General features: G+C 39.9%; 1 protein-coding gene across 6 annotated transcripts in view; it reads left to right on the plus strand.

The window, feature by feature from the left end:
- The window catches only part of FAM13B (family with sequence similarity 13 member B), a 98386-nt gene that overhangs the window by 4941 nt on the left and 72130 nt on the right, over positions 1-21315 (plus strand). For 3 of the 6 annotated variants that reach the window (XM_053289769.1, XM_053289772.1, XM_053289770.1), the window contains exons 2-6: positions 9327-9432; positions 13558-13747; positions 14544-14756; positions 19640-19811; positions 20801-20942. In XM_053289769.1, coding sequence (XP_053145744.1) covers positions 9415-9432; positions 13558-13747; positions 14544-14756; positions 19640-19811; positions 20801-20942 — 735 coding nt within the window. In that variant the 5' untranslated portion in view covers positions 9327-9414. Of the gene's footprint in view, positions 1-9326; positions 9496-13557; positions 13748-14543; positions 14757-16481; positions 16575-19639; positions 19812-20800; positions 20943-21315 lie in introns of those variants that run through there. The other 3 variants (XM_053289771.1, XM_053289773.1, XM_053289774.1) reach the window with 3 other exon arrangements.

A 21315-nucleotide genomic window follows, 5' to 3' on the forward strand; every position in this document is an offset into this window, starting at 1 on the left:
GGACAAATGAAGTAACTACTGCTGAATGTCATGGTCTAGGTGCTATGACTTCCTGACACCTGGGATTTATCAATCTTTGTGTTAAGCTCTTCTGGAAATATATATGAACTGCATTGTACAGGGTTCTGGCCTGCTCAAATGTTATGCAAGCTTCTCAAATCGTGCTATTTTTATTAACTACGCTATATGATGTGACAGCTGCAGATAACGCTTTGTGCCCATGTATGTAATTATAAATGAACTCTGGCACCACCCAGAATAACCTTTTACTTATTAGCTATGAGCGGTTAGGAATGAGTTAGTATGCTTGTTATCAGGAGGGTGGTTGTTAACAAGTGGCTAAGTCTGAGCTTCTCTGTAGCTGATAGTTCTTCAAAACTGGCCTCTGGATAATATGTAGAGCCACCTCCATCAGTCTCGCTGTTTGCAGCCCAGGGTGGATTTGATTTAAATCAAACTGATTTAAATCACGATTTAAATCACTAGCAGGGTGGATAAAAATAAAAAAAATCCGATTTAAATCAAAAATTGGATTTTTTTGATTTAAATCGGATTTTTTTGATTTTTATCCACCCTGCTAGTGATTTAAATCGTGATTTAAATCAAATCCACCCTGTTGCAGCCCATTTATTGTTTTTAGGAATCAGTGGGAGTTACTCATAGTCTTGCCTTAAATTGCATTTCTTGATCACGTTAGAGTGTGATGAAGAGCTAGTTTACATTTTGATGGTCTCCCGGGCCACAGCAGCTGTGGACACATCACACATGGCAGCTGGATTTTACATCATGAAAACAGTTTGGGAAAGGCTGCCATGGACATGCAGATCTTGCCCCCCACCCCACAGGAACTGATGGATATAAGTGGCACCTCTTTGTAAGGATGGCCAGGCTGTAGCCTTGGTGGCTACCTTGTAGGGATGAATTTTATTTATTTATTTATTTTTACATTTCTATACTGCCTTTCGTTAAAAACAACCCCAAGGCGGTTGAATGCTGCTGTCAAATGGAACCTTGTCCAAAGGGATGAAGCTTTGGACTGGAGTTTTCTATGTGATGAAGAAATGTCCATTATGTTTAGGTGGGGTGGCCTACAGGGCTCCTTGTCAGTGGAGGTTGGGCTACTGAGCCTTATAGGCAGAGGTATTGGTTTAGCCACTATTGCAGGAATGCCCCAGATGTAGTAGTAGCATGTCTAGTAACACAAAGTATACTTTTCTATAAGAAGTGAGTAGTGGTCATTACTTAGATGAGAAATGATAAAGAATGCATTCAGGAATACAGTTTGCTGAGAGTTAAAACCTCCTTTCTCCCTCCGTGATAGTGTTTCAGGAGGGAATAGATCCCCCTCCCCCACCCCATTATCTTGCTAGATAAAACCAGGGTGGATTGATTGTAACTTATTTAAAATATTTATATAAGTGATACAGCTTTTAATCATAATGGCTAAATTGCTAAGAGAAAATGTGTTTTATTTCATATATTTTCTTTAAAAAGATGCATATTAATTGCTTATACACCCTTAAATGCTCTTACTTTATACACTAAGTAGAGTGTGTATACCACCTAATAGAGCAGTGGTGAAATGACTTGATTAGCAATAGCATACAAGCTAGAGTTTGCCGGTTCGAATCCCCACTGGTAAACATTGGGCAGCAGCGATATAGGAAAGATGCTGAAAGGCATCATCTCATACTGCACGGGAGATGGCAATGGTCAATCCCTTCTGTATTCTACCAAAGACAACTACAGGGCTATGTGGACACCAGGAACTGACACAGACTCGACGGCACACTTTACCTGTAGATTGTGTGTACTATATAGAAGGGTATCAGAATTCTGCAAAACCAGTCACCACACATGCTGTGGTAAGTGCCTGTTGACTGGCAACTGAAGTAAATGAACTGATAACAATGAGCCGCAGGCATTCAAATTTACTATGTGCTTGGATTATTAGCACAACTTCTCAAGATTTAGGAGGCTGGCACATCATTCAGAAGGAGAGTTTGATGGTAGTGGTGGAACCAGTTGTCTGCTAACTGGCGCTAGTAGGGAGTCCAGGCTAAAAATAAGAGGGGAGAGGTCATACCTTCTGAATGCTTACAGGACAGAGAGACAGAATTGTGCAGAGTGGTTTATTTCTGTTTCTTTGCCTGAGATCTTGGTTCCAACTAGCAGTGTAAAACTAGAAAAACAAAGCAAGTATTAAAGTTCTTTGTTAGATTATTTAGTTCTTTAAAAATGTAAAGGTTGTATTACTGGTGTCAGAACAGTACTTGCTAAGCAATGCTCCACATCCTAATCCTAGCTGTGCTTACTCAGACAAGTCCCATTAAGTTCAGTGCAGCACCTCTCCTGTGGCTGTGGCAGGTGGCTCCCTTGTAGTGGTGTTTAGTTTGGAACACAGAACCACTTCCTAATTTTTTTCATTCATTCTGCTATGCTAACCACTTGGGCACCAAATTGCAGTTTACATTTGGCTTACATGGTTCCAAAACTCAGTGGTAGCCACTGAAAGCTGAACTTGTCACTGTTGATGGAGCCTGGCCCTTGATGCAATTTGCTAATCATACTAGTGTATAATGGGGACTTTTGGGAACTGCCTTGTGTGTACACAGATTTGAAATGTGAGTTGTTAAAGCTTTACTAACTAAAAAAAAAATAGTACAAGATTATCCAGGTTGATCCAGTAGATAATCTTGGTGAGACATGATAGCATTTCATGGAGCCGGAGGATGGATTCCAACATTTGTGGTGATTTGCCAGGTTCTAACTTGTGATATCAAGCTTATATTAAATATAATACATGATGTATGGTGCCCTATTTGGAACACTTGATGGTTTTTTACACAGGGAGGGAAGTAGCATTTAATTCAGTCTTTGGTGCAGTTGTGCATTAGACGATGGTTGGATTCAGTTATTGCCGATAATATTGCACGTATGCCTCAGGTTAACATGATTTATTATATTCTGATTTAGTTTTAAACCAGGGCATTTAAAAATATAATTGTATATTTAATTGAAATGAAAACACATTCAAAAAGCTACAGATCTTGATTGCAGCCTGTTTAGCTAGTTTCCATATGAATAAACCACTGAACTTTGTCAAGACAGTATATATTAACATTTTAAATAATGGAATATCTTAATATGAGAATAAGTGGTTGCCATTATGGGCACAGTATCTGGGGATGTCTGCTTTCTGTCTCCCATACTGGTAATCCCAGTGTCTGGCAGGGGACATGTTTTCCTTATAAAACCCACTTAGAGCCATTTTGATGCAGTGGATTGAATCCAACTAGAAACCGAAACTCTACCTCCAATTCTGCCATGAAGCTCACTGGGTACCCTTGAGCAAATCACTATCTCAAAAAGTCTAATCTGCCTCTCAGTGGATTTGGGAATAGCAGTAAAATAGGTTGTCCCAGCTCTTTTGCTCTGAGTTACTTGAAGGAAAAAGTGAAATGTAGTTGGTTAAATTATAGCCAGCGGAATGATGTCTAGCTTGCAAAGTGCTTAGTCAGGATGTAACCCACAGTATCTAGTTCAAGGTACTTTGATAAGCATGACACTTTCTGAGTTCACTGTAATTATGACTGCATGGTTAAGGTGGTTGTTAGTAACAGATGTCCATTTAAAAAAAAACAACTGAGACTAGACTGTAATTTTCAGTTGAATCTCTGTCATTATTTAAGTCCTTGGCTTAACTTGCTAACACTCTATCTTAAAGTCTAACCATTTAGAACAGATTTTCCTTGCTTATTTATTATGATGCGACTTAGTACAACATTTTCAGTACTACCTATACTTTGATTCAACACTGTGGAAGCCTGTGTATTACTTGGAGGATAAGTAATAGCATTGTTTGTACTCTTGTCCCCGCTCTCTGCAAAAAGATAATATGCCAAAGAATATGCTTGTTGCAGTGTAAATAATTGGTATAAACTGTTTTGAAAACAGCTGAGGGATACATGCACTATCCTGGATATAAAGTCTTTGCTGCTTCAGTTCTGAATTACCTAAATTATTGGTATGGCAAGGAACTACTGGTTCAAAAGAGTTTTTGATTTTAATTGTTCAGTTAACTTCACTCTCTAATGTTTGAATTCTGCATTCCATTTTAGGGATGTGCATGAATTGTTACAGCGGGGTGGAGTACTGAATTGATTAGTGCACAGTGTTCCTTCTAAGGTGTGCACACGCTCACAAGTTTTTTTTATGTCCGCTCAGTTAATTTTAGATCCAGCTCAGGTTGAATCAGGAATGCCCCATTCTGAATGCCTGTGCGCTCACACTGCCTTGATACTGCTGCCCAGAACAAAATTCATTCCGCACACAGACGAAAAAAATTAGAGAACACTGCATCCCTATTCCATTTGTTTGTTGGTACAATGTAGGTCATTGTAGTTTTTGTTGTCAGAGGAATGACTCAATATGCAGAGCAATTGAAACTAATCAAGGAGTGAGTTTGATTAAATTTTGATGTCAATATATTGTGTACCTTTCCAAATTCGAACTTGAGCTCTGTAATGTTACTTTGTAGTTTGGGTAAATGCCAATCAGATGTGGGTTTTCTGGAAATTTTTGAACTGGAAATTTCCCCATCATTTGAGAACTGGAACAACTTGCTCACCAGGGCAGTAGACACGATTGCTCCTAAGCGTCCCCTCCGACCTGCTTCAAAATTGGCCCCTTGGTATATGGAAGATCTACGGGGGCTGAAGCGGCAAGGTAGGCGACTGGAGCGCAAGTGGAGAAAAATCCGTCTCGAATCTGACAGATTACGACATGGAGCACATTTAAAGATCTATGCTCAGGCGATACATGCGGCAAAGAAGCGGTTCTTTTCTGCCCGTATTGCCTCTGCGAGTTCATGTCCGGCAGAGTTGTTCAGGGTTGTGAGGGGACTAGTATCTGCTCCCTCTCCCTTGAACCAGAATTTGGAGGCATCAGTTACCCACTGTGGTGTGTTTAATGAATTTTTCACAGACAAAATCTCTCGGATTCAGGCCGACCTAGATGGAGACTCCACAGTTAATTTGATGTCTGAACTGGAGGTGTCCAACAACTCCTCTTATACGATTCGACTGGATCAATTTCAGTTTGTGACTCCTGATGATGTGGACAAGCTGCTTGGAGTGGTGAGGCCTACCACTTGTCCTCTTGATCCTTGTCCAACATGGCTTGTTCAGAGTTGAGCAATTATAGGCCTATTTCCAATCTCCCAAGGCTGGGCAAGGTAATTGATAGGGTGGTGGCCTCTCAACTCCAGGCAGTCTTGGAGGAAACTGATTATCTAGACCCATTTCAAACTGGTTTTCGGGCGGGCTATGGGGTGGAGACTGCTTTGGTCAGCCTGATGGATGATCTCCAATTGGCAATTGACAGAGGAAGTGTGACTCTGTTGGTCCTCTTGGATCTCTCGGCGGCTTTCGATGCTATTGACCATAGTACCCTTCTGGAACGTCTGAGGGGGTTGGGGGTGGGAGGCACTGTTTTACAGTGGTTCCGCTCCTACCTCTCGGACAGATTCCAGATGGTGTCGATTGGAGATTGTTGCTCTTCGAAATCTGAACTTAAGTATGGTGTTCCTCAAGGCTCCATACTCTCTCCAATGCTTTTTAACATCTACATGAAACTGCTGGGAGAGATCCTCAGGGGATTTGGAGCTGGTTGTTACCAGTATGCTGACGACACCCAGATCTACTTCTCCATGTCAACTTCTTCAGGAGTTGGCATAGCCTCCCTAAATGCCTGCCTGGAAGCAGTAATGGGCTGGATGAGGGAGAATAAACTGAAGCTGAATCCAGATAAGACGGAGGTACTTATTGTGTGGGGTCGGAACTCTAGAGACTATTTTGATTTACCTGTTCTAGATGGGGTCACACTTCCCCAAAAGGAACAGGTTCGCAGTCTGGGAGTACTTCTGGATCAACGTGTCTCCTTGGTTTCTCAGGTTGAGGCGGTGGCCAGAGGTGCTTTCTATCAGCTCCGGCTGATACACCAGCTGCGCCTGTTTCTCGAGATCAATTACCTCAAAACAGTGGTACATTTGTTGGTAACCTCCAGACTGGACTTCTGTAATGCGCTCTACGTGGGGCTACCTTTGTACGTAGTCCGGAAACTTCAGTTGGTTCAGAATGCGACAGCTAGGTTGGTCTCTGGGTCATCCCGGAGAGACCACATTACTTCTTTGTTGATGGAGTTACACTGGCTGCCAATAGGTTTCTGGGCAAAATACAAAGTGCTAGTTATAACTTATAAAGCCCTAAACGGCTTAGGCCCTGGGTATTTAAGAGAGCGTCTTCTTCGCTATGAGCCCCACCGGCCATTGAGGTCACTTGAGGAGGTCTGTCTCCAGTTGCCACCAACTCGTTTGGTGGCTACACAGAGATGGGCCTTATCGGCTGCTGCCCCAAGATTGTGGAATGCGCTCCCTACTGAGATATGATCCTCCCAATCTCTGGCAATTTTCAGAAAACACATCTCTTCAACCAGGCTTTATCAGCTTTTTAATACTTGTTTTTAAATTGTTCTGATTATTTAATGGTTTTATGATGTTTTTAATGGTTAATCATTGTTTTATGCTTTATTATTTTTGTTTTAATTATTAACTGATTTTAATGGTGTTTTAATGTAAACCACCCTGAGCCTTTTTGGAAGGGCGGTATAAAAGTTCTAAAAATAAATAAAATAATAAATTTGCATTAACTTTTTCTCAAAAATTGTTTTCTTGGTTCCATAAATAGATCATCTGATTTGGCATGTTGCTTTACCTATTCAGTGTAAATAAACACACAATTTTAATTTCCCACACTTTATCTCAAAAACTTTTCAAATCGCCAGGTAGAAAGTAGAAATTTTAGAAACTGAAAATTTTCCATGGAAAAATAAAGTGTGGGAAATCTTTCTGGAAAAGTTTTTTTGGGGAAATCCTTCCCACAACTCTGATGCCAGTTGATCTTGAATGGCAAGTTTATAATTGGTTTCTCATAGCATTTATTGGCTGAAAAGTATAACACTGGGAATTGTTAAATGGTTTTTAAAAAACAAATTGGACTCCTGCAGCACAGTCTCTATCCCAGTATCGTGTTAACATAATTATAAGATGTTTTTCTTCTCCTGAATGTGTTCTGTTCTGCTGATGCTACTTTCCTAATTTATTTAACAATCAAAAAACCAGTGTGGATTATAAATATTATTAATGTTTGCCAAAAAGCATAACTCCAGGATGGAATTAATAGTTTGGAGGAAAGTACGTTCTCATTTTTGTCAACCAGAAAACTGATGTGGGATGGATTGATTTTTTTAAGGTGAAAATCAGTTTTAAATCAATTTTTTTCAGTTATTAATTCACATTTCTTCAACAAATGTGCATACTTACTAATATCTATAACATACATCTAAAAGCTTTGATTCTGCATATCTTTTTGTACTACATAATTTTATCTGTCTAGAGATGAGCAGAGGAGCAGTTCCTGAAATTAATGAACTTCTTCATATCCTTACAGGTTTAAGGACATTAAGTGCTCAGAAGATTCTATAAGCAAGGGCTTGGTACTCGAGCAAGACCCTTGTTCTAGGAAATAGAAACCATGGTTTGCATAAAAATAGTTTGCAAATGTAATAGCAACCTATATAACAACCAGTGGTCTATGACATACACAAGCCTCTGACTTCTCCTTATCCCTTGTGCACAAGTAGACATTTTTGATATAAGAAAAGAATACAGAAAAAGAATACATGAGTACAATAGATACCATCTCATATATGTTTTGTACATCAAACCGGAAAACACTACCTCCTAACTATCCATCAACATCTCCTCTGAACCACATGTATTCTAATCTAATTAGAACTTTCAACCACCAATATTAAATGTTCAAACAGAACATCCAACTGAATAACTAAATATCAAAATTAAACAGCATCAAAATAAACTTGCTCAAGGAGTCATTAGCAGAGAAAATCCAAATCTCGGTTGAGGTATCTGGCCCTGTGACAGATTATAACGTATAAAGGGTTCCCAAGTAATGCCAAATTTATTATTATTTATTTATCACATTTATAAACCGTTCCATCCAGAGGCTCTGGGTGGTGTACAACTACTTCTAAAATACATAAAAACATAGTGCTAAAAACAATTCAAAAACAATTAAAACCATTTAAAACCAATTAAAATACCTTAAAAAACAAAAACAAAACAAAACACTTTACAAGCCTTGGAAGGCCAGGCCAAACAAATAAGTTTATCTTCTGATTTATTTTTATATATGAAGTAATCCCAGCCCTTGAAGTGTATTCCCAAAGTTTAAGATGCCACTCAAGTTTTAAGCTTCCATTTTCAGTTTACAATAAACAGATTTTCTGTAATTTTCAAAACCAACTAATATTTGAGTTATGCATTGGTTTATGTTGAAGTGATATCTGTTATGTCAGTCATTCCAAATTACCATGGATAGAACACTTTAGATCTTTAAAATTAAGAATACTGGGCAGCTCCAAACCTTTGGAGCTGAGCTTCCTCTGAAGTTTTAAAATCATTTTTATTTTTAATTATTTAAATAAAATTATTTAAATTAAAATGCTTTTTTAATTTTTATGTATGAATTTTATTTTTTTATTAGATCTGTTTTTATATTTTAGCATAATATTTTATTTGTGTAATTTTTATAGTCTTGTGTTAATTTTTCCTGTGTGAACCCACCTTGTGATTGTTTTAATGAAAGGCGGTATATAAACAATAAAATAAATAAAAATCAGCGGGAGGAACTGTGCACATAAACAGGAGAGCCTTTTGTGACTAGAAGGTGCCCTTGCTTGGTGCAGCTCTTCTGTAAGTTGAAGAGCTTCAGATTCCACCAAATTCTGCAGCACCGCTCCACCAAAGATTTAGATGTCTTCTATTGTAATCACACTCTTGTATGTGGTTTTTGATAAAGCAATGAACAATATTAATGTCACAATTTTTATAAAGCAGTTACATTATTTAAATAAGTTCTAGAGACTCCTTGCCTGTGGGCATGGTCTGCATAACTACAAGAGCTTCTGCCACTTGCTCTAATTTAGGACAGCAACATAATTACATCTTCTTGAACCTGGCCCTGATACTTCAGTGAATGGGAAACAACTTATGGGAGCTCTGCTCTCATATTGAGACATGTGTGGAGCTCTGATTAGGTGATTGCTGCTAAAAACAAAATCTAATTTGTTAGTCAAACTCATTTTATGATTTGGTAATGCTGTTTTAAAGCTTGTTGCTGAAAATAGGTACTTCAGTCATTAAATATTTACAAAATTTGTATTAAACATTTTCTTATGTTTTCCAGGTTAACAGCTGAGGTACTGATCGAGTTCTGCTCTTCTTCAATGAGGAACTACAGGCTGATCTTCTGCCATAACCTCAAGCAACCATAAATGACAAAAGAATGCTTGGTCAGTAAGGGTAGCTGGCATAGAAAATATGTTATAAACATAGGTGTTTAAAAGTGCTCTGAGGTAGGTTTTATCAGCTGCTAAAACTTTTCCTTTTAATAAATGATGGTTAGAGGGCTTGTTGATTCCAAGGTTGCTCTGTTGTGATAATACTACAGAATGGAGCATAATTGAAGACATTTCACAATTCAGTAACATTAATTATCAATTATCAAGAACAAACATAGGTAGGTAGTCAGAGGACACTTTCACACATGAACACTGTGAAGAATCTCCCTTTTCTGTATCCTTAATAAGAATCCTATCACTACTCCCACATACGGTATGGAGGATATCATAACCAGGAATCAGTAATGCTTCCATTGTGTCTCTGCTGCCACCAGTAGCCTTCATCCTATAATGAGCTTTACAACCCTCTGCCTGTATATGGTGTAGGTCCTAGATACAGAAGAACCAAACAGGAGATTATGTAAGGTTTGAAATGAAATGTTTTCTATTCTATAGAATTCTTTTCTTAAAATTAAGTAATAAAAGATTTGCTGTAAATTGTGTATACATGATTGAGGTGCATTATATATTATATATTAATGAAGGCAATCACTATAATAGCTGACCCAGTTCATTCTGTTTAACTTACAAACCAGTTCTCCCCCCCCCCCTGCCATACTCCTTCCCAGTAGTAACTATATTAGGCAAGTTTTTAAAATTCCATAGCTTTAAGGATTCAGACCTCCACTGTAGGGAAGGCTTGTCCCTGGCAGTTGGTTTGGAAGCTTCAAGCTCTGGATGTTTCAGGCAGGCTTGTTCTTCTGGGCTGCTGAAGGCCACAGTGCCATGCTGGCCTAAAGACTTCACAACTCTCTCTCTGGTCAGCCCTCCTCCTGGCTACAAGACCACAGTCACTGAAGATACCTTCTCACAGGTAATTCTCTTGCCCAGTGATGGCACAGTCACTTCCTGAAAGTAGTGATTCTGCTCTCATCTTCAGCCTGATCCTCCCACATCATTCCCCTTGAAATGTGCCACCTCCCCTGCTTGTTCCTACTGTCAGTGTCCCACAACAAGCTGTCCAGCCTCCTAGTCTCTGCCTCTCGGGGACCCTTAACCAATCCCTGATGGGTTCCTGTCTTGACATTCTCTCATTGGCTCGATCCCACTATCCAATAGTGTTGTCCAGAATGTTGACAAGTTGACCAATCAGTTTTTAGTAACCTGAAAACTGTTGAACTATGTAAATAGCATGTGCCCTCCCAGTTCGTTCTTCTATTTCTCTCATCACTTGAACAGCATTGCAGACAGAACTTAAGAGAAATCTTGTATTTTTAATATAGGAACTGGCTGACTGTTTCTACTTTACAGGTGTTAGCTTCTAATCACTGGGGTCAGGGAGATTCCATATTCAGAATCTTCCTGAATCAGTCATTACATTGTGCAAGATCAGTGAGAGAATAGTCAACCTGTGGCCTGCTCCCAAATTCTCTGGGTATACATTCTGGATGGTCATCTTGACTTGGTCCATAGTATGCAGCTGTGCGAAACGGACAGCATTGGTATTGCTCAACTAAATTGTCCCTGATCATAAGGCTACAGGGGTATGCTCTTAGCATCAGAATAATTATTGAGTTTTTCAATTTAACTTTTGTGTGTGATCATGTTTTTGCTTGTACTCTAACTGGTATCTATAATGTGCTGTTTTAGAATGCTAGATGTAGGAGTGTTCACGGACCAGTCCAGGGCCATACAAAAGGCCTCTGGACTGGTCTGGAATTCGGCTGGTTCGGCGGGGGGGGGGGGGGGCGGTGGATAGCATTTACCCCCCCGCTGCTGTTCCCTCTCCGGCACTGGACTTGCTTAAAACGTTTTTGGGGTGGCAGAGTTCCTCCCTGCCACCCCTGTTCCCGTTGTCTTTAAAGTTAGCAAGCCAAAAAAGTGGGAGCCATGCATGTGCCCTTCGCGGCATGCGCCGCATACGTCATTGTGACGTATGCGGCACGCAGCGATGACAACGAGCACACGCGCGCCGCGAAGGGCACATGCGTAGCTCCAGCTTTTTCGGCTTGCTAACTTTAAAGACGACAGGGGCGGCAGGGAGGAACTCTGCTGCCCCAAGAACGTTTTAAGAAAGTCCAGCGCTGGAGGGGGAAGAGCAGTGGAGGTGTGTGTGTAAGTGCTATCCCGCCCCTAAAGACACCCCCCCCCATTGCCAGACCACGCCTCCATGGTTCCGTGCACATCCCTAGCTAGATGGTTGTACTCAAAATGAATATCTTTGAGTACTTGCACACTGGACACAATCTTTGTGGCACTATAAGAGCGTGGGGGTGTATACAGTACGTGTTTTTCCTGTAAAAGAATTTGAAGTAAAAAATAATGGGCTGTATCCTAACAACTGTTTGGAAGGAAGTTCATGCAAGTGAACTTTACTCCTCCACCAGCTTTTTAAAAGCTACTCTTGAGCATTTGAGAACCTTTGGAAACAAAGTGGTGTGTTGTGTGCAGAGATGCAGAGAGAGGAGAGAATTCCTAAAACCAAAATTCACATTCTGTGAGCAGCAGGGTTGATAAAAATTGACTATTCTTAAAGATTTTTAAAAATCTGATTTTTTTATATTTGAAAATTCATGAAAAAAGAACCAAGTCAAAGAGATGAATATTATCATACATTTTAATTATATGCTATGCACATGTTAGCGGTATATGGGGCTGAGAGATAACACACCTTCTCAGTCCTATTCTGCAGGTAGTTTACATGCAGCACTCCCTCCCTTGCTTGTCCCCCCTGCTCAATAAATGAATAGAGGATTTGTGGGAGATTGGAGTAGATCTGAGTAAGAGGGAGGAGTCTGGATATAAATGCAAGGGATAGGGGAGGGGAATAGAAAGTGAACAGAACAAATTCATGCAGTCCTGAGGAAACCTTTTGAGTATATCCTCCATTGTAGAAGGGCAACACCTATGCAGGTTGTAGAAGAGACTTCAATTGGGAATATTTTAATGAAGTTCCTGTACCTCCAGGTAAGACAGGCATGCAGGTGAAATGCAACAAAAATGCAAAGTCTGGTTACCTGAATGAAACAGTGTTATGAAAAGTGTGTACCTACCTTCTTAAAATGAAACCTACATCTATCTCTGAATATGTAGTAAGGTTGTATTAGACAAAGAATATACTTTTACTAAAAAAAGATAACTAAATAGAATCTTCCTGACTAGTGATTTAAATTGTGATTTAAATAATTTAAAAATGAGTCCTTCATGATTTAAATCGATTTGATTTAAATCAAATTGACTCTGGTGAGCAGAGAATCTGCCTAATCCCACCCCGTACCTGAGGGCCGCCTACCCCCTGGAGCAGCTTTTGAGAGTGGGCAGATATCCTACAAGTGGCTATTAGGATATAACCCAAAGTGCTTTGAAAATGAAAATCTTAAGAACATAAATGAATAAATTTTCAACATTAACTTATAAGAACTGCTGGAAAATATCAAGTAAGTTCAAAAGTTTTGAAACATACAACGTAAAAGTGAGCTGTTTCACAGTTGCATAGCTGTACATGGAACATTGTAAAATTAGGCAACTGGAAGTGGCTGGTGTGCGCGTGTGTGCCTGATGTGCGCACACACACTGGCCACTTCTGGTTCGATGCTGACTGGGGCATCAAGGAGGTGCGCTGCCACCCTGTGCCAGCAGTTTGGGAGACAGCGCTGGTGGGGGAAATGAAGTGGGTGGAGGGGCATGAGCACCCTCCCTGCTCCTTTAAGGTAAACTGCCTTGCTGCTGAACTGGCCCAGACCGCTGAACCGGTTCATGTACATCCCTACCTGGGACCTTGTTGCTGATTTTGGATAAGTGTTTTCTTATGGTGGTTGAGGTGGTATAAGTTGCAAACTTGATACTTATATAACATCATAACCACTTGAGTAATCAAGCAGTGCAAAATCAGTACTTGATTATTTTCAGTTCAGTGTGTGGAATCATTCCATTGAAAATCTCTGTTTAAGGAGATTAAACTTTTATTTTGTGTTTGGATTATTCACACATCCAGACTGCCAGTTAAAGCTGTTTCATCAAACATAAATCAGCCCTTAGTGTTAAAAGATTGAATTTAAGACAATTTGTATTTTACAGAAAGACAGCTTTGATATTGGGCTGTATAAAGATATGAGGAAGAGCTCCTCCCCTTCCTTGAGTAACTGCACCTCTGTTCTTACAACCAAAATATTTGGAGTACCACTTGATGAATTGCAGCAGGAAGGACAGCCAGGCAGTGAAGTTCCATTGATAGTCCGCCATGTTGTGGACTATATTGAGGAACATGGTATGTATTTTGAAGAACATATATGTCCTGGTATATATTGAGGAACATGGTATGTCTTGGCTCTGAATTTCCTGTATTGAGCAGGGGTTGTACTAGATGGTCTACAAGATCCATCCAGTTCTGATTATATTATCTTCCTGTACCTTAAGTACAAACTTAAAAATCTGAAAACATTAATTTTGTATACTTCTAATGAAAACATTAATACTGTTTACAGTATCTTTTTTGAGCTTAAAACATTTCATTGTTATTATGAAAGTGGTTCTTTATGAGACTGTCATTTGCAGTCTCTGTGTGGGTTTTTTGTGAGAGAAAGTTCTCTTAAGTATTTTCACTGGGAGTGGCTGGTGTCCCTCCTAATCCTGCTTGCTTTTAATGGGACACTTAGTTCTGTATTCATATGTCACAAAGAAAAGATGTTACTTTGCAAGAATGAAGCCCTGTAGATATTCATCTACTTTTCAAGGTGGTATCTGAAAATTGCTACATTTCTCTACAGATATTGTCCACCTCACGTATTGTTGAGACTGCTGTCACTCATTGCATTGTATATAACATTCCAAAAATGAATAATCGGCCCAGTATGGAATTAGTAGCTATAACGGAGAGACCGATATAATAATTGTAAGTGGAAACATAGTAGTAAAGTGGTGTTGACTTTTTAAAAGGAAAACTGAATGTATCTGTCCCTACTAGCTTTTTCAGAGGATCATACACAATGCTTGCACATCCTCTTACAATTTTAAAAAGAGAAAATGAGTTAGTACCAAATTTTGCTTTTTCATTCTAATTTAAGGAGGTCTAGAACAGGAGGGACTCTTTCAAGTCAATGGCAATGCAGAAACGGTGGAGTGGCTTCGGCAAAGATATGATAATGGAGAAGATGTGGACCTGGTTAAGGAAGCAGATGTACCTTCAGCTATTAGTCTTCTTAGACTTTTTCTTCAAGCACTTCCAGAACCAGTTATCCCTGGCGCTCTACATGTGCATTTGATACAACTTTCTCAAGGTATTAGAATGATTTTAGTAGTCAAATAGCTTCAAGAATTGATTGAATGACTCAAATGCAGCCTGGTTACGGACTGTTTCCCCTGTGACATTTCACATGTTTGAGGATTTCATTGGAAACTTTATGTGGCTTGGATAACCTTGGAGGCTAAATATTGTGGGGAGCAGGACCCACCCACCATCATGCACTTGTCCTGCTTCTGGGTTCACCAGCTATAATTATACTGTAAGGCCTACAGTATAATTTGATGTCCGTAACTCCAAATCATGTACTTGATCCCTGGATTTTGTGTATGTTAATGACCATGTGGTTTGGGTCCACATGTATCAATGTAATGTGCATAGTGATAAAAATATTACAATATACAGTAGGACCTCAATATTTGCAGGGGTTCTGTTCCTGGCTGCCGCTGCAGATATGGAAACCACGAATATTGAGGCATTACAGTCAATGAGATTGTGGGGGCTAGGTTCCCGGTTGGCCAGAAATGGCTCAAAAATGACCAAATATATTGGCCAAATTTCAGAGGGGAATGCGGGGGGGGGGGGGAGAGCTCCTTATCATGCTTTGTTGCTCTCCCCAGGTTGTGCTGTGCCCTGAAATGCCCCCAAATTGGACAAAAATAGCTGGTCCCCCCCTTAAATGGAGCCTTTTTCTGGCTCTGAGAAACAAAATGGTGGCCAGAAATTATCTCTGCATTCATTTCTGGCCACCTGCAGATATGCAAGGTCAACGTGTGTGTTTGGTGTTCTTTTCCTGACTGTAGATACGTGAATCTGCATATAATGAATCCGCAGTTTCCCTGTACTGCTTTTCAACAACAAAAAAGTTCTCAAAATGGTTTACATCTGAAAAGTTGTAAGCAAAAAGTTATCTGTCCCCAAACTCACAATCCAAAAAGTGCAAACACCAGCAATAACCACTAAACAAGTGCTATGCAGCATTTGTTTGTGAGAGCCAGAGTGGTGTAGTGGCTAGAGTGCTGAACTAGGACCAGGGAGACCAGAGTTCAAATCCCCATTCAGCCATGAAAACTAGCTGGGTGACTCTGGGCCAGTCACTTCTCTCAGCCTAACCTATTTCACAGGGTTGTTGTGAGGAGAAATCTTAGTATGCCGTGCACTGGGATGGAAGAGTGGGATGTAAAATGTAAAAATAAATTTAAAAAAACAATCCCCAAAATGCAGAGCTAAGTAGGGTCAGTTGTTGCTCTCCTGCTAAACGAGAGCCATCACTTGAGAAGGTGCCTCTTTGCCCTGTTGTGACTGGGTAGCCATGTACCTGGCCTGGAGAAAGTATGTGTCTGAGTGGGGTGGGTATCACCCTTCTGCTCCACAGTATGTAACGCCAACATTCATTTAAATTGGGCCTTTGCCATTTGTGCAAGATCTAAGTGTAAAAGCCTGCTTGGACCTATTTGTTGACTGAGATGGGATGTTTTCCTTTCTCATGTAACTAAAATTGCATCAAGTTGACCACAGTCTTCATAATGTTGGTGGGGGTTTTTGGGGGGGGGGGGGAAGGAATTCAGAAACAATGGATTTTTGAAAGCTGGTCTAGTGTTTGTTCAGACACTGCACATTGTAACCAAGTCAGATGCATGTTAAAAAAAAATTCTGGCATTTCTGGTGTTTGCTGGCTGTTCCAGTACTTCAGTACTATAAGGTTTCAAATAAATTAGCCTTCTACAAGTGTGACGTCATCCTTTCCTCTTTGTCACTTAAGTTGTAGTCAGGATTAGAATAATCGTTGAAGTGTGATGGGGAAAGCAGAGGAAGATTTCCCCCTATTGAAGGATTGAATGAAAAAATTATGCAGGTAGGAAGAGAACTACATGAGAATGGAATTACATAAAGCTAGAACATGAAGAGAACTGAGCAGGAGGGGGTGATCAGCTGTCTTTAAAGGCAGTGGACAAGGGGAGTGTGAGCAGAGCGGTGTTCCCCCTAACAGGGATTCCCATATGTTGACTACAGCTCCCATAATCCCCAGCCAAAGGCTGCCTTTCTACGTAGTTTGGAAACTTCAGTCAGTTCAAAATGCGGCAGCCAGACTGGTCTCGGAGAGACCATATTATGCCTTTCTTAAAACAGTTGCACTGGCTGCCTATATGCTTCCAGGCAAAATACAAAGTGCTGATTATTACCTTTAAAGCCCTGAATGGCTTGCATCTGGGCCACCTTAGAGATCTCCGCCTTCTTTATGATCCCCATCGCATGTTGAGGTCATCTGGAGAGGTCTGTCTCTAGTTACCTCCGGAATGTCTGGTGGCAACGCAGAGCCGGGCCTTCTCTGTAGCTACTCCTGGCCTATGGAATGCACTCCCAACAGATAATTTAGGCTTGTTGTTGGCCTTTAATAGAGCCCTAAAAACCACCTTGTTTGGCCTGGCCTTCCAAGCTTTAAAAATTGTTTTTAAGCATCTTAATTGGTTTTTAAATGGCTCTGAATTGTTTTTATATTGTGCTAAGTAGTGTGTTTTTAAATGATTGTTTTAATGCTTTTTAATTGTTGTGCACCAACCAGAGCCTTTGGATGGGGCAGTCTAGAAATGCAATTAATAATTACAGCTGGGGGATACTGGGAATTGTAGTGAACAACATCTGGGAATCCCTATTAGAGGGGAGCAAATATAGATTTTTTTCAAAGCTTTTCAGGCAATTTCAATGGAGTGCAGACTGCGGAAGCCAGATTTAGGGGAGTCTGGGAATCCCTATTAGATTTCCAGACACAAGACAGCGGAAGTAAAGTGCATTCCAGGATCTTGCCTCTAAAGTACAGAAGGGAGATCGGACTATAGTTTGAGGCAGGATGGTCCAAGGAATTGCTTTGAGAATTGGGGAAATGGTATGTTTGAATGTAATAGGGTGGGTGGAGAAGTTGATTCCCTGATAGAGAAGGGGGCGGGTAACAACAGGAGACAGAATCAAGAGAGGTAGATAGGGACAACCAGTTAGTCAACTCAAGTGAGAAGAGAAGAGGGGTTGAAAGGTGTAGAACAACAAGTAGAAAGGGCAAAGAATTGAGGTAGAGAAACGCGAACAGTTTGGCTTAAATTCTTCCTTCAAATAAGCAAGATGTAAATGGAGAACAAAAATAACACGCAGTTCTGGTAAGAACTAATCTGCCTACTTCTCTTTCACTATAATTTTAATTGATAATTACAATCTTCACAAGTTAGCCCACTTCTGCCTCAAATGTTCATGTGTCTGCCATCTTGAGTTGGAGTGGATGACATCACAAACTACAGCCATTGAGGTGTCCCTACAACTGTACCAAATTTGGTTTAAATCAGTTCAGGAAGTGTGAAGTTGATGGGACATACATGGACAGATGCATGCATGGGTCATCTCATAAGCTTAAAGTTGTCTAAAAAGTGTCCTGGGCACAAACAAGTGGGAAAAACACTAGGTCTGGGCTATCGGAATTCTAATAGGGGCATTCTCACCCCACCATGTGGAGACAGCCTATCACGGGGAAATTGCAGGGCATAAAAGTAATATGGTGGTTGGGGCTTTAATTCCTGACCCAGCACTGATGAGGAGGTAGGGCAGGTGGAGAGAATGCCACGAGGGTCTGTGAGTAGGGCAGGGGAGACTGGGTATGAGCACAGGGAGACTGGGTGAAAAATCCAGGGCATTGTAGTTCCTCCCAGAGCTTCTCCCATGGGTTCAGATAATAGCAATTGGGAAACTTCCTGTGATGTGTTTTATTGAGAGGGGTGTGTGTGCACACGTGCACATATGAATATCTAAAGTAGTAGTGAATGTTGTTCTGTAGACTTCCCCTATATTTTGCTATGTGTATGATGTGAAGAATACTTCCTAGAAAGGCCTATAGCATTTAGTGGGATATTTCTGGGTAAATATACTTCAGAATAGGCTATAAACGTTCCACAAGAATAAAGGCTTGCATTTTCCCCAGCTCAGATCTGCATGATACATTTTCCAAGTGAGAGACTTTGGAAGTCTTTTTCTAAGTGCTTCGTGTTGTTGTTTTACCATCATAAGAATATTGGAATACTTTTTTCTGTTCATATTTATGTAAAACAAAAAAGCTCAATGAGCATGCCATGAGAATTCTTAGTTACATATGGATGTGTAAACGGTTCTTCATTACACCTTGATTGTATAGGGGCTCTATTGTAATGTAGGAATGTGGCTTAAAACCTTCTTACAGTTACCCAAGGATTGTTTTTCTCTTTTTAATTAAAACCCCCCTCTTATGCCCAGCCTAAGCCTAATAGTACTTGTAATTTCAAAGCTGACATTGTATGCTTCTAGTGTGTCTCATCCAAAAGAGGTTAGTTGATGAGTCTATTACATGCTGCTACACATTTCAGTATCCTGGTTGTGATTAGCATAATTAACTGTAAAAGTTAATGTTGTATACAACAAGATTGCAAGGAGGATGGAGGAAGGGGGAATTTGAGTATCATGTATATACCTGAAGAGAATAAATACTTTATTCAAGACTGGTAATAAAATATTTATATTATATTATATTATATTATATTATATTATATTATATTATATTATATTATATTAAAAAAATAAGGGGACATAATTCCACTTGATAGTTAGTAGCAAAATTATGGCCTCTTTGTGAAGTGACAAATAGTTATAGTCTGAAATGAGTGAACAGTAGCAGTACAGGGATTAAAAGGAGGTTTTGCTGAAACAGAGTAGAAAGACACATCTAAAGAACCAGGAAAAAAGATGTTTTGATACATACATTTAAAGTGCTGACATACTGTTCAGGTTTGAATGTTTAAGAATTTCTAGACACAAAATTACTGTAATTTACATATTGGTTCTTCTGAAATATGTCTTAATTTTGCAATATCTTTCAGCATTTAATGATCTTTCCATTACACTTTACAGATAATGAAGATGAATTTGGAAGAAAGTTGAGGTTTCTCTTGCAGCAGCTTCCGCCTCTTAATTACAGTTTATTAAAGTTTCTCTGTAGATTTTTAGCTAATGTAGCATCACATCATGAAGAGATTTGGTCTGCAAGTTCTTTGGCTGCAGTTTTTGGTCCAGATATCTTTCAGTAGGTTGGATACTACAAACTTTTGTTCTGTGTTTTTAATAAAACTTTGTAGTAAGCATGCAGTTAAATGTAGACATTGATTAAATGTCTATTAAAGTGAATAAATTGGTCTTTGTTTATACAGTGTTTCCCCCCCCTTTAAGCTGTTCCAACAGATATATCAGTGGCTGACATCCAAACTGCTGAAGCGTGCATGTAAATAGCACCTGCAAGCACACGGTGGGATTCCCCTCTGTTTCATTAGTTCCCTTAATGTGTGTGTTTTTGTCCTCTAGAGTCAGTGGGCAATTCTCCTGGAGTGCCCTAAGCGACAGGTTTCTGCTGTGATAGGGCTATGGGAGTGCAAGAGAGTACTGCAGGAGAAGTGCCTGCTGGCTTTGTTGCACAAAAAGGTGCACGTAAGGGAACTCCTGGGCTGTGCGGGGTGTTCCAACTGCATGCTTAGAGGCATTGCTTACATGCACCCTGGGTTAGTCTGGCAGTCAGCCTGTGAAAACAGCTGAAGAATAGTTGAATGTTTCACAAATCTTCTCAAATTCTAATATCTTGATGCAGTCAACAACTGCGCATTTGATTTGATTTTAATGTTACTGATCACAACCCTGTTATAAAATGGAAATTATGTAAGTGTAATGTGTTAGTAATTTAAACTGAGTTAGCCACAAAAGTGTATTGGCTGGTATGAAAGTGCTTCCATGCACTTGTGGTGGTAACCGCTACTTCTGCTTAAACTATAGTTTGAAGTAGCATTGGACTGCACGTAGTGTTGGACCTCTGGAAGGTTTCCTGGCTTTCAGGAGTAGTATGGAGGGATGTATAATTAGAAGAGGGGTTCAGAAGCTTTAGTATGTGCGTAGACATTGTCTGTGTGTCCATTTCTAGGATCTCTCTGTTGTCCCACATTCTGAGCCAGCAAATATTGGTCATCTTTGGGCAGTTAGACATTGATTCCAAAATCATTAAACTTAGCTTTCTGCCCCCTTTCTTAGCATTTACACAGATGTGGAGGATCTGAAAGAACAAGAGCTAGTTAGCAGAATAATGGCGGGACTGCTAGAGAATTATGATGAACTCTTTGAAAATGAAGAGGAAGATTTCTCATCTAATGATTTAAGTTCGATAACTGAGCAGGTGAATATCTACTCTTTCAGTTTAATAAGATACTTTAAACACCTAAAAAAGATCATGTATCATTGGCAGGAGTCCAAATATTGACTTGGTTTACTAGCCAGTTTTTTTTATGTGTGGCTGCTCCAACTTCCCCCTCCCTTCCCTGAATAGTCAATATGTAGAGAACTTGAAAACTGGATCATCTTCTGCTTCTTGGAAGAGAACCCTGCTGTTATCTTCTCCAGGCAACACCATAAAAAATGTTCCAAGGGATAGATGTGGTTACTACTGACTCCTGGTTGACAGAGGTGCTTGTCCCATGACTGTCTGAATAATAGATACTGTCTTCGGTGTACTGTTAAGGAATTATGTTCACATTGTGAACTATTGTTTC

This window comes from Hemicordylus capensis, chromosome 2, assembly GCF_027244095.1.
Source record: "Hemicordylus capensis ecotype Gifberg chromosome 2, rHemCap1.1.pri, whole genome shotgun sequence".
Lineage (NCBI taxonomy): Eukaryota > Metazoa > Chordata > Lepidosauria > Squamata > Cordylidae > Hemicordylus > Hemicordylus capensis.